We start from the raw sequence: 23,585 nt of genomic DNA on the forward strand, positions 1-23,585 counted from the left end.
ATAAAATATTATATTAAAATGTTTACAAAAATAGGGCCCTATGAAATTTGTTCTATTTTTTTTTTTTGTGCTAAATTCCAGTTTATTTTTCCCAAATTCTGTGTTGTCTGTTTTTTTGTGTTCTGTGTTTTATAATACACATTTAACATCACAAATTTTATAAAATTTTAGAAAACAAAACATGGAATTTATTTATGTCAAATAAAGTGTTGCACATGAAATTCTGCATGTTATACAGTAAATTCTATTTTTTATGGACAAAAAAAACCAGAAAGAAAACCATACATCTCTATCTAAGATGATTCATCCTAGAGGACATCACAGGGACAAACTGACCCCTTTGTCCTGCATATTCTCAAATCTCGTAAGTAAACCAGGCGCAACCGGTACACAAATCTTTCTCTTCTTTTACTGATTCTTTCTATCATTTTTATTTTCTCATTTAGGGCCCTATGAAATCCATTTGAGTTTTCTTCCCCAACTTTCGTTGTATTAGTTTGTTCTTGTTCTTGTTTTCAAAATTCAGTTTTTTTTTCCTGTGTTTTTTTTTCTTCTGGATTGCATTTGAATTAAATTCTGTTGAATTACATTTTTATCATCAAATGTCTAATCAGGTTGATCAAACAAAGTCTAATCAATTGAATTCCAAAAAATAACAATATAAAATATTATATAAAAAATTTAAAATAAATTCTGTTGTCTGTTTTTATTTTTTATATTCTGTTTTATGATACACATTATTACAACAAATTAATTAATTAATGTCAAATAAAATGTTGAACATACAGTTTTGCACATTATACAGTATAAATAAAATTTTTATGACTGAATTCTGCAATTCATTCTGCATTTTCTGCATTGTGGAAAAGATAGGGCCTTACCCATTCATACATGTAAATGAAAACATAAAAGTATACTCAACTTGTTTTGTTAGATATGATCACCAAAACTAATGCTACTGTTTTTAGTCATATACGGAAGACCCAGTGAGCACAAGTTTAATGTGCCGGGCAGGAAACGAGTCCAACTCCCGCAAAAGTAAGAAATCAAACAACAATCTAATTATACTAAATGGATACTAATTATACTAATTATTATTTTTTTTTTTTTTACTAGAATCTATGTTGGGAATGCTTCCTGTCCCGCCCAGTGCTATGGAGGAGCAATGGCATGAACTCCAGCACGAGACAGACTTCCACCCTGGAAGTTACTGTCCAAAAGTTCAGATGCCTTATGTTTGCCCTCCAGGACATGTGCCCCGTAAGATTGAGATTGAGAGGTGAGCGATTCAAATAAACATCTTACACAAATGCTTCTCAACTGTTGGGTCACAACCCAAAAATGAGCCTCAGGTCTGTTTTGCTAAGCAAATTAGATGCCAGCATAGACAGGATGCTTGACATGCTTTATCATCAAAAAAAAACATGAATAAAATTATGCCAGGTTAAAGAAAATAGTCACTTGAAAAGAGGGTTAACGTGGCCTCAAGGTGTGTTGTGCTGTAAATAGTCAATTGTTGAGATTTGTATCATTTAAAAATACACTACAGTTTTTCAAAGAAATTAATACTTCTATTCAGCCAGGATTTATTAAATTAATCAGAAGTGGCCGTAAAGACATTTATAATGTTACAAATAATTCCTATTTCAAATAAATGCTGTTTTTTTTTAAACTTTCTATTCATTAAAGAATCCTGAAAATTATGGCTTCCATAACAATATTAAGCAGCATGACTGTTTTCAACATTTATTTATTATTATTGTTTTTTTGGAATATACAAAGGACACTGCAATATTAATAAATTTAGACATTTTTTAACAACTACTGAGGGTGGACATGAACATGAACAGTCGCCCAACCCCAGCCCGCCCCCAAGGAGGAGAATAAAATAGAGAAGTACATAAAAAAAGACATTAGCACCCACATCAATGCAACTAAATAAATGTACATAAATATATGATGAAAATAAAAAAAATAATCTAGAGATGTATCCATAGGTTAATAAAAAAAAACATACTATAAATCAGCCAAGATAAATGGTGTATTCTTGACTAAATTAAATATTAAATAAATAAATTAAATTAAATATTTTCAATATATAGAAAAGACATCAAATCTTCTAACCTCTTGAAAGTTGGAGGAGGTTTAGAAGACTTCCAGTACCTTAAAATTCGTCTGCGAGCTATCAGTGAGGCAAAGGCAAGAACATTAACATACTTTATTGAAAATTCATCCAAAACCTCTTGGACACCAAAAATAGCAATCAAAGGGCATTGTTCAAGGGAAATATTAAGATGTTAGAAAATGTTTTTAACATTGATAATATTCAGAAATGTTTCTGGAGCACCAAATCATATTAGAATGATTTCTGAAGGATCATGTGACTCTGAAGACTGGAGTAATGATGCTGAAAATTCAGCTTTGCCATCACATTTTAAATGATATATTCATATAGAAAGTTCTCTTTCAAATGACACTCGACGCTGCGTCATGGCGTTTACAGTATGGAAACGCTTCTGTGTATGGAAACGCTTCTGGGCCACTGGACTCCTACATAGGACAATAGAATTGGTGTGTTTGCACACGTGCTTCAGACACCTTTCACACAGAAGTGTTTCCATGGTGTCGAGTTGAGTTCCCTTTCTCAGGAAACCTGGTTACATACGTAACCTGAGATGTTATTCTTTAAATTGTAATAATATTTCACAATATTACTGCTTTTACTGTACTGCTTTTAATCAAATAAATGTAACCTTAGTTAGCATAAGAGACTTTTTTCAAAAATATTAAAAATCCTCCTGACTCCAAACTTTTCAAAAATAGTGTATATTTAAGTTTTTTAAATATAGTATTATTTTGATATTATTATGTTTAATTTTGAGTGCAATTTTATTTATTTAGCACTGGTTGATACTAAACAGTTAGATGCAGTGTAGATGCTCATCCAATGTTTTGTGTGTTTAAGTTTTTGATTTTTTTTTAACATAAAGGCATTTTTCTATATTGTAAATGTAGTATGCATGGATATTGGTGTCTGTTTTAATTCCCAGACGTGTGAGGGAGTATCAGAAGTTGGATATCAATAATCTTTTGGCAAAGCGAGGCATTGATTCCAACCAGCTGATGCTCAAAAACGAGACGAGTCCACCAGTTTCAAACTACCTGTCTCTGGAGGTCATGCATGTTCTTGTATACTGTTTTAATGAAATATTTATGAAATATTAATATTTTAATGTCCCAGTTTGCTTGTGGCTTTTTCCCTCATGTTGGTGTCTATGTAGATGCTTCAGTTTAAAATCCTGCGTCTTTCTGTTTCATTGGTTGTGAAATTGTGTGTTTTGTACAAGTGGCTCATTTTGTGTCTATTAACGTGCCTTGTGTAACACCAGATATTCGACAATGAGGACTTTGACTGCCGTACTCCAAAAGAATGGCTGGCTTTAGGTTACGAGCAAGGCTCTGTCGACCGCAAACCTGTTCCTGCCAAAGCCCTGTTGCCAACAAAAAACGGCATTCCACCTGGTACAGTGCTGTCTAAACCTTCTGGAAATACCTGACATATTGTAGTCGAATGGATCCCATCATCAGTCTTGTAGTTCATTCTGAAAATAAATTCATCTTATAGCCCATCCAGTGGGAGCCATATGGGCACATGTGGGAAAAATTAACTGTCTGTTCTTCATGTGTTTGTCATGTAGTGGATCCAGAGAGCCCAGCTTTGGAGTATTCTTGGCAGTTGGTTGGGGTGCTACAGTACAGCCAGGAGAAGAAGGAGTACTTGGTGCATAAAGCAGACTGTAATGGATGGGTTCGAGATTCTGATGGAAAACCTACTTTGAATGGAGGACAGAGAGAAGGCATGTTCAATAGCCATACATGAACCTTGGTTAATTTAAACACCTCATGAAACCTTTCGAAGAACACATTTTTCCCCAATTTTGATGAGTTTCTTGTTGAAATAGAAAGTAATGACATTGTCACATAATAGGCTTATCCCAGAAGAGAATGAAAGTAAATAAAAAATGTTTAAATGCCTGCTAAAGAGACTTTTATATCATATAAATAACCTAATCAAACCTAATAGACTAATCGGCTGCAAACCACAAAACATATGTTTCGAGTGTTTTACTCAGTGACGTAGGTAAACTTTCATAAACCATTGCGTTTCTATTTCACTATCCACAATATTCACTATATTTGACTTCTGTTTCTATTTCATTATGTTTTCTTTCTTTCCCAAGGGGCTTTGTCACTGCAAGAAGGGCGATACTGGGTTCCCAGGATCAGGCTGCTGTTTTGTGCAGAGGACCCACGTGTCTTTGCCCAGAGAGTCCAGTTTGCCCAGGACTTGAGACAGTACACTGAGGCCATGATCTTGTACCATCTTTCCATTGACTGTATGCTAGTCTGGAGTGGCACCCCCACCCTTGATCCCACCAGTTTAGAACGCATCAGAAATTATGCAGTCTCCACACCAGGCCTCCATTTGAAACAGTGAGAAGAATTGAAAAATAATAGGATCACATATAATTTTACATTTCAATGTATGCAATTGTCAGTGTAGAGGATGTTAAAATTAGATAAAAAATTTAAATATGAGGGCCAAAAACACCCTGTAATGATATGTTTTATACACTACATTTAAAAATTGGGGTCAGTAAGATTTTCTTTTCAACAATGTCAGTAAAAACATTTACAATGTTACAAAATATTTCTATTTCAAATAAACGCTGTTCATTTGAACCTTCTATTCGTCGTATGACACTGATGTTCAGCTTTGCCATCACAGGAATAAATTCTATTTTAAAATATATTAAAACTGTTCTTTTAAATTGTAAAAAAATTCAGAATATTACTGTTTTACTGTACTTTTGATCAAATAAATGCATCCTTGGTGAGCATAAGAGGGTGTTTTAAAAACATTACAGAATCTTACCGACCCCAAACTATTGAACAGTAGTGTATTTTTATTTTTTTTTACTGAATATCCAGGGGTTTCACATAAAATATGATTTTTATGCATCTGCAGACAATATATTGCCTCTTAAAAAGAAGTTAATTTCAGGCACTGGTGTACAGTACTGTAAAAAAAGAATTGTATATATATATATATATTCCTTTGCACCCAAGTATGATCATTAAGACATTAAATAAAACATTAAGAGTTTCCTATAAAAATCATCTGCATCTTCCATCAACACCAGATGTGCAATTCCAGAAAACACAGCATATAATTATGTAAACAATTACTGATGTCTGCTGAATTAGTTTGTTTTTCAATAAACACATGTGTCTATACAGTCTACAGGAGTGTGTGATGGAGCTGGAGGAAGAGCTTCGTTTGGAGTACATTCACACTATGAACCGGATGTGCTTTGATAAGGTGGTACAGGAAAGCCCAGAAGAGTTCCCCCACATCAAAATTCCTCAAAAAGAACCCGAGAAAGTTCCTGAGAAAGGTAGAGAAATGGACATCAAAAGAATGGAGACTTTCGGACAGTCTGGGATTTTATGTTGTTGATTTATTTTATTGGCCCACCAACAACGTGCTGTCTCCTTTCCTTCTAGGCCTTGTGTCAGTGCCTGACTACCCTTTTGAGAAGAACCGTGCAACTTTTGTCTTTAATACTCTGCTCACTAAGCCTGAGGTGATCACTGTGCTGTCCATAGTGAGAGAAGAGTGCAACAGGGTGGCAAAAATAAGTCTGTTTCATGTCAGCTTCACAAAGTCACTTAGCTTGGAGGAGTTTGAGTCGGCACAGTCTCAGAAACACGCACAGGTATACAAACTTTCACCTATACACGTACACATACAAATGTGCCTCTGTGTCATCATACACTCTTTGTCTTCCTTCAGGTCCAATTGTTTCTACAAGAGTCATGGCTGGACACTTTATGTACTGGGATTTCGTCTAGTCTGCATGGAAGTCGTGACTGGTACAATCTCTCTGTTTCCAACTGGGATGTTTACCACATGTCTAAACTGTGTCGCTTGATGGAACTGATACGCAGCATTCAGCAGGACACACTCAGGTTCCTGGTGCAGGATTCCCTGGCCAGCTTAGCCGAATTATTGCTCGATGCTTGCCACAATGTCCTACAATGCCCCAAAGATCTGACCTGGGGCCCTGATCTCATAAACAGCCCATACAAGTATGTGAATTCTCATTATCCTGGTTACTGCTTCTTAAATATGGTTATAGGATTATGTTTGATGTTGCTTTATATTACATTTCCTTTCTTTAAATGATAAAATCTAAATCGGTGGTTCTGTTGTTGTACAACATTAAATTGTTTTATTTTTTACATATGTATTAAGAGGTACATATCAGCTTAGATACTGTAGGAGGGCCTTCAGATACTCTTCTAGATTAAGGGTAGCCTTGGAGTCAAAAGAAACAAGATCTAAATAAGATCAATTAAGTGCAGTTGTTTTATACTATATGTAACTTATCCATGATCCAACATTATTTTATGCAGGCCAAAAAAGAAACCCCTTTTCTTAGTGGATTTGGTACTTGATCAGACTGGTGTTGGTTACAGCACTCCTCTAGAGAGCTTTGAGACCTCCGTTATCAACTTGTTTGATAAAGGAATCCTGTCCACACACAACATACCTCAACTAGACAAGGTTCCCTATCTTATTGCTTGTACATAAATAATTTTTATGAAGAATTTTTTTTAAATTACTATATTATTAAACAAAGCCAGAATTATTTGGTGAAAATGCTTCTTAAATTATTAAAATTATATTTCTGAAGGCTTTGTTCTGTTTTTGTTCCTTCCCATTCTCTCAGTTTGTAATGAAGAACCTGCTCGTTGTTGGATATGTATTAGATAAAGTGGCCTTGTGGGAACCTGATGTCAACAATCTGAGGGAGAGCATCAGTTTAGCCCTGAAACAGGCCATCATACCTCTCAGATCCTACGCCCGTGAATATGAATGCCACCTTGAGCTCCACAATTTAGATATCAACACTTTTCTGCAGTAAATCTCTATATTGTTTGCTAGGTTTTTTTTATGAACTGAGAGACCAATATACTATGCATTGTTATACACTACAGGGCAAGGATTGTCCTTCTGCTTATATTTTTGTGTCTCGAAGGTTGCACAGTCAGGAGAACCAGACCGTTCAGGAAGTGAAGCAGGAAGTTCTGGAGCACCTGAGGGAGATGGAACTTTTAAATCAGTCCATCCCTTCCGGAATCATCATCGGTCCCTTCGAGGTCAGCATGGAGGCCGTTCGGCAAAGCCTGGTGAAGAAACGCAGAGACCTCGCCAGTGCAGTGCTGGACCGACTCGCTCTGAGGTTACGTCAACAGATACAGGATGTGAGTCAGTGTTCATAAGGACTAGAAACATTTTTATCAAGTTTGAAAGTATCACTGTTATGTAATATTGTGTGTGTTTCAGGCAAGTACGGAGTGTAAAGCCATCAGCAGAAAGCTGTCAGAGAAACCCAGCTGCATTGAGGAGCTCATAGAGCAGAGAGAATGGATGAAATTACTCCCTGAGCAACTCAAAGCACATGAAGTACAGTCACTGTCTTATTATTTATTATCAACGAGATCCTTTGAGTTTTGCCTTTATTGGGAATGGATAGTGCAGTGACAGAAAATGGTTGCCACCATGTGGCATATCAGAGCACATGCAATACTCACTGGCCACATCTTCCTAATTTTGATAGTACTTGTCTTGCTTTTTAAATGACTTTTTTGTACTTTGTCAAATGATTAAATGATCCGGCATGCCATCCTCTTTATTGTTGCTTAGTAGTTTTTGTGTCCTTTGGCTATAGAAGTTAACACTTGACTTCCTGTCGCCTTTGCCATTCCATCAGCATCTGTTGCTTAAAGTTGATTAAAGCTTAAAAATCCTCATTGCATTGTTGCATTTAATGCTGAATGACTTTTTTTCTCTGTCTTCATCTGCTAATGGCCTCCTGCAGGAGTGTTTGTCCAAAGCTATGTCTGATTATGATCTAATAGATGAATTCTTCTACAGTCTCTCCGATGAGGATGTTAATGAGAAGTGAGTTCATCATTGCCTCGACATTGAAATAAATAGTGTTTTAACACAGTTACTTTTAACTAATCTAAAATCAGCCATTCTACACATCTATATCACATTTCTTCAGTAGCTGAGCTCCTAAATACTAAATGTTGTGTAGGTGGACAGCAATGGCCTGGCCCTGGATGATCCTGAACCAGATGGAGAGAGTGAAAGCCCAACATGCTGAGGATGAAGAACGTTTCCTTAAGATCCAGCTTGTCGACCAAAACAGCTTCCTGGATCTCTTGAATGTCCTGCAGGTCAGACTCATAAAGTCGTTTTGCCTTGAATAGATGGTCACTCTGGGCATTGCAATTAAGTCACCTCTCTTCATTTTCAGATGACGGTGGCTGGATTATCTGGTTACACAAACCTTGGGCGAGCGCATGAGGTGGCAAATGATGTGCGGAGAGTGAGCAAGCAGCTGAAAGAGTGTCAGGAAATGGCACAGCTTTACAACAACCGCGAACGACTCTTTGGCAAACCAGTCTCTAATGTAGGTTAACTCTACACGCAAATTTTGTTGTTATTTTTTTTATTATTATTTTCGTTCTATGACATTAATAAGACCATACTCATATATATGTTTTATGGTTGTGCTGTAGTACACCGAGCTACAGAAGCTGAACAAAGAGTTTCAGCCATTTTATGACCTGTGGAAGACAACATCTGATTGGCTGCGTTGGCATGAAAGCTGGCTCAATGACCCGCTATCAGCCATCAACCCTGAACAATTGGAGTATAATGTCAATGATGCTTACAAGACTATGCACCAGTGTGTCAAACAGTTTAAAGACATTCCTGGTGAGTAGGAAACAATGTTAGAGGACACAAACAAATATTGTATGTTTTTGTGTCGTACCTAGCATCAAGAATGAGATATGTTTTCCTGTTTTATAAGTGAAGTTTAAATTTTCATAAATACAAAAGGAGAAGGAAAATCTGTGGTTTAGACATATGTATTATGTGTTTGTATCATACTGTTCATAACATGTTTTTATCATTATTGACTCACTATTCAGCCTGTCAAGAAGTGGCATCTGAAATCCGGACTAAGATTGAAGATTTCCGTCCATTCATTCCTCTGATCCGGGGCCTGAGGAATCCTGGCATGCGGAACCGCCACTGGGAACTTCTTTCTGAACGTATTAGCATGAATATAAAGTCTACAGCGAACCTCAACTTTTCCCTTTGTCTGGAGCTGGGCCTACAAAATCATGCGGAGGAAATCACCCAAGTGGCTCAGGAGGCTGGAAAAGAATATGCTATTGAGCAAGTGAGTGCAATATTTGTCCCATGGAGTTGTTTTTCAGATGTATTTTGTATTCATGAGGCACATAAGACCACTGTGTGTTTGGTAGTATATGAAAATAAGCGATGTATACTCTTTCTCCGTGTTACCTGCACCCAGATATCTCCATTTATTTGTCAGTAAAAGGCCGCCAGATGACTCAAAGCTGACATTTTGCATCACCTAGTGGACTTTTGACAGCTCCAGGGCTTTTGTTAAAACTACAGCTTGTACTTCCGCATTTTTTATTTATTTATTGCGTTTCTTCTTCATAGACAGCCAAGTTTTTTCACAAGCTCATCTTGTCAGTGGTGAATTACCCCTTTAAATTTAATCAATATGAAAAATCAATTAGAATTTATTTTATAATTAGAAATTACAATACATTGTGGGATCATTTGTTAGGGTTTATTGAGCCCTGAGGTAGTGCTACACCACAAGGACCACTAAGGCCAGAAGTGGAGCAGCGCTGCATGACCCACTAAGCCCAGTGGTGGAGCTGCACCATGGGGCTCACTGCATTCCAAAGCTACAGTAGGGGTGTCTGTACATTTGTGGCTGATATCAGATCGTAATTCAAAATTCTGGCTGCTTGAGGTCAAGACATTGACTCTAAAGGCACTAAACTCATATTTAATGGGATATTTTCTAGCCCTTCGATAAATTATACAAATGAACAATATCACAGGAACATTTTTGCTGGTTGATATTTTTTTTCTGAATTGCATAACAGAACAATTCCACAGACATATTATGTCATATGACAGTATTTTTTGCTCTCATACATAGGCTCTGATAAAGATGGAGGAGGAATGGTCAACAGTGATGTTTGAGGTGATGCCTTATAAGGAGACAGGAACTTACATCTTGAAGAGCCCAGACGAAGCTTCTCAGCTCCTGGATGACCACATTGTAATGACTCAGAGCATGGCCTTCTCCCCATATAAAAAACCCTTTGAGGAGAGAATCAGCAAATGGGAAAGTAAATTGAAAATGACACAGGTAAGCCAATCATCCTGCAGGTTTGATTCTGAAATCCACAAGGTGAGGTACTTTTGGATTGTTTGTTTAGTTTGCATGTAAGCATCTTCACCAAAAACAATAACTAAAAGTATTTGTGTTACTGTGGTATTCTGCTGGTAGGAAGTATTAGAAGAGTGGCTCATCTCTCAGCGGTCGTGGCTGTACATGGAACCTATTTTCAGCTCTGATGACATCAACCGCCAGCTGCCTATGGAAGGGAAGAGGTATCTGACCATGGAGCGCACCTGGAGGAAGATCATGAAGGCTGCCCATGATAACAATAAGGTGAGCATGGTCAAACTACTTAATCATACTATATTTGATTTGTCAGTGGTTCACCAAAGAACTGAGATGTGATTGTCTTTATGAGTCCAGGTGATTGAGGTGTGTCCCGAACCACGTCTATTGGCCAGTCTCAAAGACTGTAACAATTTACTGGAGCTCGTGCAGAAAGGACTGAGTGAATACCTGGAGACCAAACGAAGTGCCTTCCCCAGGTAAAATGATCAGTTTTTATGGTTTCATTCAACAGTAGGGAAGGCCCAGGGCAATTCATTAAACAATAATTTTGTTTAATTTCTTAGCACTTTAAAGTTAAATCCAACTCTGCAGGGTCATTATAGTTGTTGAAGCAATTATTTAAGAACTCTCTTGTTGTCTGGTTGTAGATTTTACTTTTTATCAGATGATGAGTTGCTGGAGATTTTATCTCAGACTAAAGATCCAACAGCAGTGCAGCCACATCTCCGCAAATGCTTTGAGAACGTTGCCCGGGTGAGTCCTCTTTTGCATACATCAGATATGATTTGCTGTAATATGTTTACAATATTATTAGCACGGTAGAAAATATCATTTTGGTTTATATAATATGTGACCCTGGACCACAAAACTAGTCATAAGTAGCACAAGTATATTTGTAGCAATAGCCAACAATACATTGTATGGGTTAAAATTATAGATTTTTCTTTTATGCTGGAAATCATTAGGATATTAAGTAAAGATCATGTTCCATGAAGATATTTTTAAAATTTTCTACCATTAATATATCAAAACTTAAGCGATTTTCTCAATATTTATATTTTTTTGCACCCGCAGATTCCAGATTTTCCAAAAATTGTCCTATCCTAACAAACCATACATCAATGGAAAGCTTATTTATTCAGCTTTCATATGATGTATAAATCTCAATTTCAAATTTTTTTTCTGGTTTTGTGGTCCAGAGTCACATATAGTGTTTCAATTAATGTCAGAAATTCTGAAATCTGTTGTACAACATGCAGCTCCAGTTCCAGTCAGATCTGCTGATCACACACATGTACTCTGCTGAGGGAGAGGAAGTCCAGTTGTCCGTCCCTGTGTCTCCTTCTGGGAATGTGGAGCATTGGTTGCGGGAAGTGGAGAACTCCATGAAGGCCAGTGTAAGAGACAACATTAGTCGTTCACTGCAAGCCTATGTAGAGGTAAGTGTTGTTTCTTATTTTGAAGATGTCAAGTCAGTGATTTTTAACAAAGTGCATAGCTAAAAAAATTTTTTGTTTGTTTGTTTTATGTAAATGGCCCTTTAATCAGTATGAATCACCATAGATTTCCAGAGTGCACTAGATTTTTTGTTACAGCCTAAATACAATGTGTCTTATAATAACAAGTAGTTTATGTTGTCAGTGAATGTTTTGATATAAAGTCTCAACCCTGCCTGCAGCGTCCTCGTACAGAGTGGGTGTTGTCCTGGCCTGGGCAGGTGGTGATCGCTGGCTGTCAAACATTTTGGACCCAAGAGGTGTCAGAGTCTCTGGATAAGGGAGACCTTGCAGATCGGCTTTATCCACAGCTACAGACACAGGTGCGCACTGTTTACAACAGTGCAAACAATTAAACATTCCTGGGGATGTTTTGTGCATTACAATGTTGTAAATTCTGATGAGGAATCATTGGATCTAAGTTAAAGTGTGTGTTTGTATATGCCCAAACAGTTGGGAGATTTGGTGCAGCTGGTGCGGGGTCATCTGTCAAAGATGCAGCGTGGGGTACTCTCAGCACTCATTGTGATCGAAGTGCATGCTAAAGATGTGGCAGCAAAGCTGGTTGAGGAGAAAGTGTCCAGTGTCAATGACTTTGAGTGGATCAGCCAACTGAGGTTATACAATATAAAATCAATATATATATAATATATATATAAATTGTTTGTAACATTATAATAGTAGTATTGTAAAAGTAGTAATATGTGTGTGTGTGTGTGCGTGTGTGTGTGTGTATATATATATATATATATATATAGAGAGAGAGAGAGAGAGAGAGAGAGAGAGAGACATCAGTTTACTGTACACGTGTTAGTGTTTGTGTTTTCATAGATATTACTGGCGCGATGACCTGTACATCAGAGCAGTGAATGCTGAGTTCTTGTATGGTTATGAGTACCTTGGTAACTCAGGACGACTTGTTATCACTCCATTGACAGACAGGTGACATTTAGAAAACTGAACTTCATTTATATGGAGCTGTACATATGCTTTTCAAAGAAAAGTATTTTACAGGATACTTTCTTTGTTAGAAATTAAAATGATATACGATGTTTGTCCATCACACAGGTGCTACCTCACCCTGACTGGTGCGCTTCACTTAAAGTTTGGAGGTGCTCCGGCAGGCCCTGCTGGTACAGGAAAGACAGAGACCACTAAAGACCTGGGCAAAGCTCTGGCCATCCAGACTGTAGTTTTTAACTGCTCTGATCAGCTGGACTTCATAGCCATGGGCAAGTTCCTTAAAGGCTTAGCTAGTTCAGGGGCCTGGGCCTGCTTTGATGAATTCAATCGAATTGATGTGGAGGTTTTATCAGTTGTGGCTCAACAGATCACAACCATCCAAAAAGCCCAGCAGCAAAGAGTGAGTAAAATCACACACTTGAGGCCTACTATTTAAACACTACCATACGTGAATGTTAAGTACAGAAGGCATGTTTTTTTGGAACATAACTTTCATACATCATACATCATATCTAATAAATTATTTTTAATTATTATCCTTATTTTTATAGACTAGAAAATCATGAAAATTCATTGGTAAAAATTTGTGGAAAACCCTGATGTCCTGTTTGTTGTGTTCAGGTGAAGAAATTTGTATTTGAAGGCAAGGAAATCTCTCTTGTTCCATCCTGTGCAGTCTTCATCACTATGAATCCTGGTTATGCTGGTCGAACTGAACTACCAGATAATTTAAAGGTAATTTAAATGTATGGAATTCACCAGCAGCAATGTAAAATCTCAAAATAAAAAAGACTGATTGATACTGTACTGTATGTGTTCCTTAGGCTCTATTCCGTCCCGTGGCAATGATGATCCCTGATTACGCCATGATAGCAGAGATCTCTCTTTACTCATTCGGCTTCAGTGATGCCAAAATCTTGTCCAAAAAAATCACCAGCACCTTCAAGCTGTCCTCGGAACAGCTCAGCTCACAGGTTTGACTTTTATGGCATGAGTGCAGCTATGTTTTGGGGGGGGGATTTCATATAGAAACATTCAGAAAAGAAAAATGAAAAAGAAGAAAAATAGGCTTTGCTTGCTTCTTCTGTTTGTTCTGCTTGTTCATCCAGACTTCATCTATTTGTTTTGTGTAAAATTCACTTTGTTGCATGTTGTCAATTAGGACCACTATGATTTTGGGATGAGAGCTGTAAAAACTGTGATCTCTGCTGCTGGAAACTTGAAGAGGGAAAATCCTGATATGAATGAGGTTTGATGATACACAATATTTGTATGCATGTTTGCTCTGCAGTATTCTATAAAAGTTATTGAACTTTTTTCTGCAGTTTAATCTCTTCTTTAAGCACCACAGATATAAAACCATCTGCTGCTGAACGAATTGTATGATTTATGCAGGAGCTGATATGCCTGCGTGCCATCAGAGATGTCAATGTACCAAAGTTCCTTCAGGACGACCTCAAGCTCTTCAATGGCATTGTGTCCGACCTCTTCCCCAAGATCCGTGAAGAGCCAATAGACTATGGTACCCTAGAAGAATCCATCAGGAATGTCTGTGCAATCAAATGCCTTAAAGATGTGGATGGTGAGTGTGAGGTAGAATTATGTGATTTATAAGAAAACAATAGCAAATCATATTTCTTACCGAATTGATTATGTAGAATCATTATCAGTTAGCTCTAAATATTTTTGATGTCTAATTGCTCCAGCACTATAATTTGGGGGGAAAAAGTCATATTAAATGCTAAATTGGTTAGTCAGCAAATTCATTTTTAGTGTTTTTCTTGTCTTGCAGGGTTTATAACCAAGTGTATTCAACTATATGAGACCACTGTAGTCAGACACGGTCTAATGTTGGTAGGACCATCAGGCTCTGGTAAAACAAAGGTAAGCTTCACTAATACACAAACCAGTGCACAAATTAACAAGCTGCAACAAAAATGGCAAATTCTGATTTTGGAATTCGCTTATATGCACTCTCACATACTTACAGTGTTATGAAGTGCTGGGAGCAGCAATGACAGCCCTGAAAGGCCAACCCTCAGTTAGTGGAGGAGTATATGAGTCTGTACAGACCTACGTGCTCAACCCCAAATCCATCACTATGGGGCAGCTTTATGGAGAATTTGATCAGCTTACTCATGAATGGTGAGTGCACTCTGGATTTATTGTAATAACAGTGCTGTGCAGGTTGATGTAGCCTCCTGGGCAGCGCTCTGGTTGCGCTTTGTTGACCTGAGTTTATACTAACCAATCTTAGTATAATCGGATGCAAAATTCAGTTTTATATGGTGTTTGCATATTAGCAGTGTGTGGACACAACCACTCTACAATAATAAAAATCCATTCACTCCTTTTTTTGATCCCCCAAAAAACCTAAACAACCTCAATTATCAAGCCGTTTTGAGTTTCTGAGCGATATGATGTCATACTGCTCAGGCCCCGCCCACAACCACTGATGGACTGTCCCATATTAGCATATTTCAGCCCTCAGCCAGTTGTACGCTGTCTGCCATTTTGTCTGCGCTTGAGCAGCTTTAGCGACAACAATATCTTGTAAGCAATGCAGGTGTTTTGAAGTTGGATGTAAAAGTGAACATAAGACTCTTAATTTTCTCCTAACATCAGAGCCACTGAGGACACAGTGGATTAGTTTTATTTTTGTTTTGTTTCTGAATACACAAAAAACGGAAGAGAGGGGCGGGGTGAGCAGTAGCTCATTATCATTTAAAGAGACATGCACCAAAATGGATCGCTGTGAACAGAGCTGCTTCTGACAAGGTACAAAGGTATTGTTTTAGACGACAATTGGGGAATTTTCACCAAAGTATGTTGCAGACATTTCATGAAGACCCTAAAGAATCAAACCAACTTATGGGAAATTGGCATCCGATGCCCCCTTAAAGATCTCACAAAAAAAAAAAAAAAGACTGTGCAGGTTGTTAAAAGTACACAAACTGTTAAATTACAGGACAGATGGTATACTGTCTTGTCTCATTCGGGATGGAGCTGTCTCCATGGACCAGGAGAAGAAGTGGTACATGTTTGATGGACCTGTGGATGCTGTGTGGATCGAGAACATGAACACGGTTCTGGATGACAACAAGAAACTGTGTCTAAGCTCTGGAGAGATCATCAAACTCTCTGACGTATGCGAATTTCTGCTAATAGCTCTCAGTGTAGTACCTCCTTTGTGTAACTATAATAATTTTCTTTGTTTTTCGGACAATTTTTTGGCCCTCAGGTGATGACTATGATGTTTGAAGTGCAGGATTTGGCAGTGGCATCTCCTGCCACGGTTTCTCGCTGTGGCATGGTATATCTTGAGCCCAGTATTTTGGGTCTGACTCCATTCACAGAATGTTGGCTTCGCACGATCCCTGACATGTTTCAGCCCTACACAGATCAACTCAACTCTCTCTTCACTAGGTTCTTACAGGTGATTTGTCCTGTAGTGTTTTTTATTTTTAAATTAAATACTGTAAATTGAATTAAAAGCACTTTAGTTTATGTAGTCTACAGCCTGATCAAAATCTATTGATCAAATAAAAGTGAACATATTGTAAGGTATGTAGTTCATTGTCTATCAAGGTTTTGAGATGTTGTTATGTGCTGCCTCAGGACTCCATCCAATTTGTCAGAAAATCAGTGAAGGAGGTGATCACCTCCATGGACAGCAATCTTACCTGCTCTCTGCTCAAACTGATGGACTGTTTCTTTCAGCCCTTCATCCCACGGGAGGTCAGATAACTTTTTAGTATTACAGTGGTTAAACTAATTTATTCATGGCTAAACTGAATTTTGTGTGTGTGGTCAGGGTAAGAAGCCCCCTTCCCAGGAGAAACTGTCTCGGCTGCAGGAGCTGATTGAGCCCTGGTTTATCTTTTCACTCATATGGAGTGTTGGAGCTACAGGTGACGCTGCCAGCTGCCAACGTTTCAGTTCATGGCTCAGGAGCAAGATGGTTGAAGAAAAGGTCAATAGTAGCATAAATTTATCATGAAGCTCAGTGCTATCAGCAATGATTTACATCTGTAGATAATTAAACAGAAGTGCCACAGAGTATTCAAATAATTGTATTGCTTTTTTTGTGTTTATTCATTCAGAGCTGCATTTTGCAAACCTCGTTTGTTTGTTTTTCAGGTCCATTTGTGTTTCCCTGAGGAGGGACTAGTATACGATTACCATTTAGATGATGCAGGAATAAGTTGTTTTGATGAGGAGGAGGAGGAGGAGGATGGAAAAGAGAGGAAGGTGAGAATGTTTTCTGGAATATTGAAGTTAATTTACAAAACAGTTTTGAGAGGTACTTTTGATTAAAAGAAATGAAATCATTTTCAAATGATACAATAAACATGCATTCATTTGATTATTCAAATGCTTCAGGTTCAATGGGTCAATTGGATGAAATATGCCCAGAAAGTGGTCATCACCCCAGAAACTAGCTACTCTGACATCATTGTGCCCACAGTCGACACTGTTCGCATGTCCTTCCTGACAGACATGCTGCTTTCCAATAAGAAGCCTGTGGGTAATTTTGACTCTCAGTCTACATGCAGCCAACTTAATGTCATATACATGTGCTGCTAAGCTTGTTTCCTCTTTTGATTTGTCAGGTCTTGTGCATTGGGCCAACTGGCACAGGAAAGACCCTGACCATATCAGACAAGCTTCTCAAGAACATGCCTGCTGAATACATCACTCACTTCCTAATGTTCTCTGCTCGCACCTCCGCCAACCAGACTCAAGACTACATCGACAGCAAACTTGACAGAAGGTTCTTCCGCTGTCTCTTCCTCTCATCAGTCTGTTACTGATACATTTTTTCTCTGTACATATTACTAGATTTTTAGTATATACACAAATCTTACTTGCAGGCGTAAAGGTGTTTTTGGGCCTCCTTTGGGAAAATATTTTATTTTCTTTATTGATGATCTGAACATGCCCATGCTGGAAACATATGGAGCTCAGCCTCCCATTGAACTGCTGCGCCAGTGGATGGATCACGGAGGCTGGTATGACAGAAAACAGATAGGTGTGTTTAAAAAGTTGGGTCAATCTGTTTTTTTTAAAGAAATTAATGCTTTTATTCAACAAAGATGCATTAAAGTGAGCAAAAGCGACAGAAAGGTTTCTATTTCACATAAATGATGTTGTTTTGGTCATTCTGTTCATCAAAGAATCCATGGTTTCCACAAACATATTAAGCAGCATTCCTGAATGATAGTGCACAAAAATACTTTGTACAAACTCTGATTCATTCTCTGTGTTTAACAGGCACCTTTAAAAACCTTGTTGACATAAACTTTGCGTGTGCCATGGGCCCTCCTGGTGGCGGCAGGAACCCCATCACTCAACGCTTCACACGCCACTTCAACTTCCTGTCCTTCACTGAAATGGAGGACGTCAGCAAGAAGAAGATCTTTTCCACCATCCTGGGGAGCTGGATGGGTGAGTGACAGTCATCATGTGGGCATCTAGATATGAATGTATTTCAATGTGGGTTTTCAACAGGAAACATCTGTCATAAGCTTTGGTAGCATTTTAAATGATGTTTTTGATGTTTTGATTTGTTTATTTATTTATTTTTTACAGATGGAAATATGAGTAAAAAGGACCCAAGCAGTAAGCTTGATACAGGGAGAGAAACAGAAAGATAGACAGAGAGAATGAAGAGAAAGACTAAACCACTAAATGTCACATTTCTTATTGATATGTACAAATTTAAGTTATACTAATATACTAATAAGTTATTTACTAATATATTTCTGAAATGAGAAATATTGAGCTTATATTGACATACTGTATATGTCTGACTTGCAAAATGGATTTTCTCACACAAACTCATTTTGCATCTATGATTTCTAGAGAAATTTCCAGAAATTAAACAATTCAATGAGCCACTAGTAGATGCAACCATCAGGGTGTACTCCACTCTTACCTCTGCTCTCCTACCCACACCTGCTAAATCCCACTATACGTTCAACCTGAGGGACCTCTCAAAAGTCTTCCAGGGCATCCTGATGGCAGAGGCTGGGAAAATAGAGGTACCACCATTAATAAGTCTCAGTTTTTTTTAGATATTTCATGTGTTATCTATTCAAATCTTAATAAAATCTTTTGTATCATCTCTGTTTACTCAGAATAAAATACAGCTATTGCAGCTTTGGTATCATGAGAGCTGCAGGGTGTTCCAGGATCGACTGGTCAGCGATGAGGACAGGAAGTGGTTTGACCAACTCCTCCACACTCACATACAGGAGTTTGGTTGCAAGATTGAGGAGGTGGTCCCGTACCAGCCAGTCCTATATGGGGACTTCATGTTCCCTGGGGCTGTCAAGGTCTACCGGCTGATTGAAGATGGAGAAAAGGTACAAGGCTTATATTGCCTTGTATTGATTCGGTTACATGTTAGTGGTGCTTGGCTGCTACACATATCAATAATGCCTCAAGTTGTGTGGATGCTACATTTCTGTGTCCATTCTCCATTCTTCATTTCTGTGTTATTCAGTGTTATTTTATTTTGAGTGATATACTATTAGAGTATATATATAAAGTAGTCAACATTTGAAGTGGATCAAAAAAGTTCATCAAAGTTGTCCTAAGACAAGAGCGGGTATTGTTTTTGTTTTAGGACAACTTTGATGAAAACTTTTGATATCAAATATACATATATATATATATATATATATATATATGTGTGTGTGTGTGTATGTATATATGTATGTATATATAGTGAGTTTATTAAGATTTTGTTTTTAGTTTATTTATTGCAACTGTTTTAGTACTTTAAACGAAAATTAGAACTGTTGCCTTGGCAGCTAGCTGAAATAAAATAAGTTAATTTTTTATATATATTTCATTTCAGTTCATGTTTTTTTATTTCAAGTGATTTTTTTTCTTTACAATAATAATCCTGGATCAGACTTTTGTTTGGGCAGCCACTCATTGTTAAAATGTAACGTCTTTATTTTTTGGCATTTTGCTTGCCTTGGCAAGTATTTAGCATAAAATAGTTGTTTTTTTGAATCAAAAGGTTTTTTTTTAAGTCTTGTTCTGTATCCACTAATACAGCTGGCCAGTGTGATGGAGGAGTACATGGATGATTATAACCAGACCAGCACCACTAAGATGAAGCTGGTGCTGTTCATGGACGCCATACAGCATGTGTGTCGTATCAGCCGTATCCTGCGCCAGCCCCTGGGGAATGCTTTGCTGTTAGGAGTTGGTGGCAGTGGACGCCAGTCACTTACCAGGCTTGCGACACACATGTGAGAGCTAAAGAGTTGTATTGCTGAACCCTTAAAATATAATTAGCATCACTAATGTGAGTCAGTTGAATAAGGCTTTATTTTATCAAAACCAGAAGTTACACTGACCCACCGAATTGAAACTATGTTTAAACCTTAACAATTTTGACATCAATACTTTTGTTAAAATGATCCTTGCCTGTAAACTTTTTGCTCTGCCACCCATGTAGAACTGAAAATAATTATTATGTCATGCCTGGAACACATACGCGAGCAACGTTCAATATCAGTACCAACTATTTGAACACATCTAATAAACTGTGACATATATAATACAAACACATCATTTGACAATAGACACAGTTTATACACAAGGAAAACATGTTTTTTTTTTCAAGTTATTGCTAGAATGTGTTTAAGGGGCAACATTTGAAAGTAAGCACTAGACAGATCTTAAACTTTAGTTAATACGTTTGAAAATGTCTTTATACATGGCCACCCACAAAGAAATGATTACAGTGTAAATCCTGCTATTATATCCCAGCATCATGTTGAACATTCAGTCATTCATTCATATGTCCATTTGGAAACCATCCAAGAGTGATAGACCAAATTAAAGACCTCATCTGTGGCTTCAGTGTTGAACACAGATTTTCTGATGGTGACTGTCCTTATATTGTCAGATCTGAATATGAGTGCTTCCAGATTGAACTCTCCAAGAATTATGGCTTCCTAGAGTGGAGAGAGGACATTAAAAGCATCATGCTAAAGGCTGGTCTGCAGAATGTGCAAATCACCTTCCTGTTTGTAGATACACAGGTGAGTTCACAGATTATAAACATTTTCACATTATATACCAGATGTACTGTTCGAAAGCTTGGAATCGGTAAGATTTTTTAATGTTTATTAAAGAAGTCTCTTATGCTCACTAAAACTGTTTTTATTTGATCAGAAATAGTAAACACAGTAATAATTTAAAAATGTAATTTATTCCTGTGATGGCAAAGCTGAATTTTCAGCAGCCATTACTCCTGTCTTCAGTGTCACACGATCCTTTAGAAATCTTCCTATGTTCCTAAAAGATTTACAGTATTTGCAGGAAAATCACATCGACACAAACACACAACAACTTGCTGTCCAAGTCTTTAACACATTTCTTCTGTTTTACCTGCCGGTTTTCAGATTAAGAGTGAATCTTTCCTGGAGGATGTGAATAACATCCTGAACTCAGGCGATGTGCCCAATCTTTATACTTCAGAGGAGCAGGAACGGATCCTGACTGCCATGAAACCTGTGGTTCAGGACATGGGCCAGCAGCCCACAAAAGCAAACCTCATGGCAGCCTACATCAAAAGAGTCCGTAGCAACATCCACACTGTTCTCTGCATGAGGTTTATCTTTATATTAATACTTCTGTTGATACTTCAATGCTATAAATACACTGTTCAGAACTGTTGCAGAGATCTAGTGTAAAACTAGATTTTTTTCGTCTGTTGTCCCATTTGATAGAATGATATGCTATAATATTTCAGCTTGAAACATACAGTAAACAGTTGGAAACTGAGTCTCAAGACCTCTGTTCTCTGTCTCCATCTACAGTCCAGTAGGGGAAGTGTTCCGGGCTCGCCTCAGGCAGTTCCCCTCACTGGTCAACTGCTGCACAATTGACTGGTTCAGCGCATGGCCACAGGAGGCACTACAGTCTGTAGCAACATCTTTCCTCAATGAGCTTCCAGAACTGGAGGCCAGCCCTACGGCCATCCAAAGCCTGGTCAGTAAAAGTGTGTGATATGCATGTGTAAGTGTATACAAGATCGTAAAACTGACCTGTTGTCTCTCTTTACAGGCACTGATGTGTGTTGAGATCCATCAAATGGTGTCCAGGAAGTGTGAGCAGTACTTGGCTGAACTTTCCCGCCACAACTACGTCACTCCTAAGAGTTACCTGGAGCTCCTCAGCATCTTCTCATCTCTGATTGGCCAGAAGAAGCAGGAGCTACACAGCGCTCGACAGAGAATGAAAACAGGCCTGGATAAGGTGATTTAGGAAACGTCTTATTCTTCCTACACATTCTACATGATCTACAAACGTGTTTTATGATTGTATGTGTATGTGTGTAGCTGCTGAGTACAGCAGAGGATGTGAGCAAGATGCAGGAAGAGTTGGAGATGATGAGGCCTCAGCTGGAGGAAGCAGCCAAGGACACTGTGATCACCATGGAGAAAATAAAAGTGAATAAAACAGCAAAAATAAAAAAGTTAGGAAGGCAAACATGAATGAATAAAATTCCAGATTGATTTTTGTTGCCTGAGATATATATGTGTGTGTGTGTAGGAAGATACAGTGGTAGCTGAGGAGACCCGTGTAGCGGTGCAGGCTGAGGAGGCTAAGGCCACTGAAAAGGCTTGTGTGGCACAGGCCATCGCTGATGACGCTCAGAAAGATCTGGATGAAGCGCTTCCTGCTTTGGATGCTGCCCTCGCTAGCCTGAAGTCGCTGAAAAAGAATGATGTCGTTGAGGTGCATACATCGTATTTTCTGTTAACATCTGTCCAAAATACCACAAAGTTCAGGTCATGCCAGCTCACAAGGAGGTGTGTGTGTGTGTGTGTGTGTGTGTTTGATATACTGTAGGTGCGGGCTCTGCAGAGGCCTCCTCAAGGAGTGAAGCTGGTTATAGAAGCTGTCTGTATCCTGAAGGGTATCAAACCCAAGAAAGTTGCAGGAGAGAAGCTCGGAGAGAAGGTTGATGACTACTGGGATGCAGGAAAGGGTCTTCTGCAGGATCCAGGAAAATTTCTGGACGGTCTCTTCAAGTTTGACAAGGTGAGATGACGATTTTGTATGTGAGTAATGTAACCATGTCCCTTTTTGTTTACTGTGTCCCTAGTGAACATAAATATACTAAAATGTGTTTAAAATACGTTTATTTCATGCAAATTGTACTACAAATGCATTAACATATTTATGTACTTAATAAAAATGACCTGCAATTGTACTTTTAGTATTCTAAACTGGTATAGGCCTACTTAAAGTCTGCTTAATTGAAACACTTGAAATGCACTTTAATTGTGCGAAAGTAGTGCTGACGTCCAACTAAAGATATACTGAAGTATATTTGATTGTGCTAAAGTGGAACTATTGCAAGTATACTTTTGGTAAACTTTAAATATCTTGCATTTAAAGACCGATATTATTCAAAGAATATATAATTCTCATCAATAATGACATTAAAACACATTTTAGGTTAAATATTAAGAAATGTGCATTGCGCACAATTAGTACTCCAAATAAAGTTTAATTATAATTTTTATATCAGTGTAGCAAATTAGCTCCAAAGGTGTAAACATATAATATACACGCTCAATTAGATCATCCGAAGACGAATTCATAGAGACCAAACATGGTATATGTAAGGTTACATGAATGAGTGGTTCTATCATAAGCATGCATAAAACAGTATACAATACAAAAGACAATATACAAGAAC

General features: G+C 37.9%; 1 protein-coding gene across 1 annotated transcript in view; it reads left to right on the forward strand.

Annotated features, from left to right (window-relative positions):
• Positions 1-974: 974 nt before the first annotated feature.
• Positions 975-23,585, forward strand: part of dnah1 (dynein, axonemal, heavy chain 1) — a 40,444-nt gene continuing 17,833 nt past the window's right edge. The window contains exons 1-52 of the mRNA XM_016521962.1: positions 975-1,038; positions 1,117-1,279; positions 3,051-3,174; positions 3,390-3,522; positions 3,699-3,857; positions 4,242-4,494; positions 5,302-5,459; positions 5,569-5,780; positions 5,858-6,153; positions 6,481-6,631; positions 6,798-6,988; positions 7,107-7,332; positions 7,415-7,534; positions 7,950-8,032; positions 8,172-8,313; positions 8,394-8,549; positions 8,659-8,857; positions 9,076-9,329; positions 10,134-10,346; positions 10,488-10,652; positions 10,743-10,864; positions 11,036-11,141; positions 11,648-11,827; positions 12,067-12,207; positions 12,338-12,501; positions 12,716-12,826; positions 12,953-13,247; positions 13,469-13,582; positions 13,672-13,821; positions 14,010-14,096; positions 14,243-14,429; positions 14,640-14,731; positions 14,838-14,992; positions 15,816-15,993; positions 16,089-16,283; positions 16,466-16,585; positions 16,662-16,820; positions 16,988-17,098; positions 17,231-17,371; positions 17,461-17,621; positions 17,722-17,879; positions 18,122-18,295; positions 18,713-18,891; positions 18,988-19,215; positions 19,919-20,115; positions 20,778-20,913; positions 21,277-21,485; positions 21,694-21,865; positions 21,941-22,132; positions 22,216-22,326; positions 22,430-22,615; positions 22,730-22,921. Of these exons, the coding sequence (XP_016377448.1) occupies positions 1,002-1,038; positions 1,117-1,279; positions 3,051-3,174; positions 3,390-3,522; positions 3,699-3,857; positions 4,242-4,494; positions 5,302-5,459; positions 5,569-5,780; positions 5,858-6,153; positions 6,481-6,631; positions 6,798-6,988; positions 7,107-7,332; positions 7,415-7,534; positions 7,950-8,032; positions 8,172-8,313; positions 8,394-8,549; positions 8,659-8,857; positions 9,076-9,329; positions 10,134-10,346; positions 10,488-10,652; positions 10,743-10,864; positions 11,036-11,141; positions 11,648-11,827; positions 12,067-12,207; positions 12,338-12,501; positions 12,716-12,826; positions 12,953-13,247; positions 13,469-13,582; positions 13,672-13,821; positions 14,010-14,096; positions 14,243-14,429; positions 14,640-14,731; positions 14,838-14,992; positions 15,816-15,993; positions 16,089-16,283; positions 16,466-16,585; positions 16,662-16,820; positions 16,988-17,098; positions 17,231-17,371; positions 17,461-17,621; positions 17,722-17,879; positions 18,122-18,295; positions 18,713-18,891; positions 18,988-19,215; positions 19,919-20,115; positions 20,778-20,913; positions 21,277-21,485; positions 21,694-21,865; positions 21,941-22,132; positions 22,216-22,326; positions 22,430-22,615; positions 22,730-22,921 (8,538 nt within the window). The 5' untranslated portion in view covers positions 975-1,001. The remainder of the gene's footprint in view (positions 1,039-1,116; positions 1,280-3,050; positions 3,175-3,389; positions 3,523-3,698; positions 3,858-4,241; positions 4,495-5,301; positions 5,460-5,568; positions 5,781-5,857; positions 6,154-6,480; positions 6,632-6,797; positions 6,989-7,106; positions 7,333-7,414; positions 7,535-7,949; positions 8,033-8,171; positions 8,314-8,393; positions 8,550-8,658; positions 8,858-9,075; positions 9,330-10,133; positions 10,347-10,487; positions 10,653-10,742; positions 10,865-11,035; positions 11,142-11,647; positions 11,828-12,066; positions 12,208-12,337; positions 12,502-12,715; positions 12,827-12,952; positions 13,248-13,468; positions 13,583-13,671; positions 13,822-14,009; positions 14,097-14,242; positions 14,430-14,639; positions 14,732-14,837; positions 14,993-15,815; positions 15,994-16,088; positions 16,284-16,465; positions 16,586-16,661; positions 16,821-16,987; positions 17,099-17,230; positions 17,372-17,460; positions 17,622-17,721; positions 17,880-18,121; positions 18,296-18,712; positions 18,892-18,987; positions 19,216-19,918; positions 20,116-20,777; positions 20,914-21,276; positions 21,486-21,693; positions 21,866-21,940; positions 22,133-22,215; positions 22,327-22,429; positions 22,616-22,729; positions 22,922-23,585) is intronic.

Source organism: Sinocyclocheilus rhinocerous, unplaced genomic scaffold (genome assembly GCF_001515625.1).
Source record: "Sinocyclocheilus rhinocerous isolate Xijiao unplaced genomic scaffold, SAMN03320098_v1.1 scaffold899, whole genome shotgun sequence".
Classification (NCBI taxonomy): Eukaryota; Metazoa; Chordata; class Actinopteri; order Cypriniformes; family Cyprinidae; genus Sinocyclocheilus; species Sinocyclocheilus rhinocerous.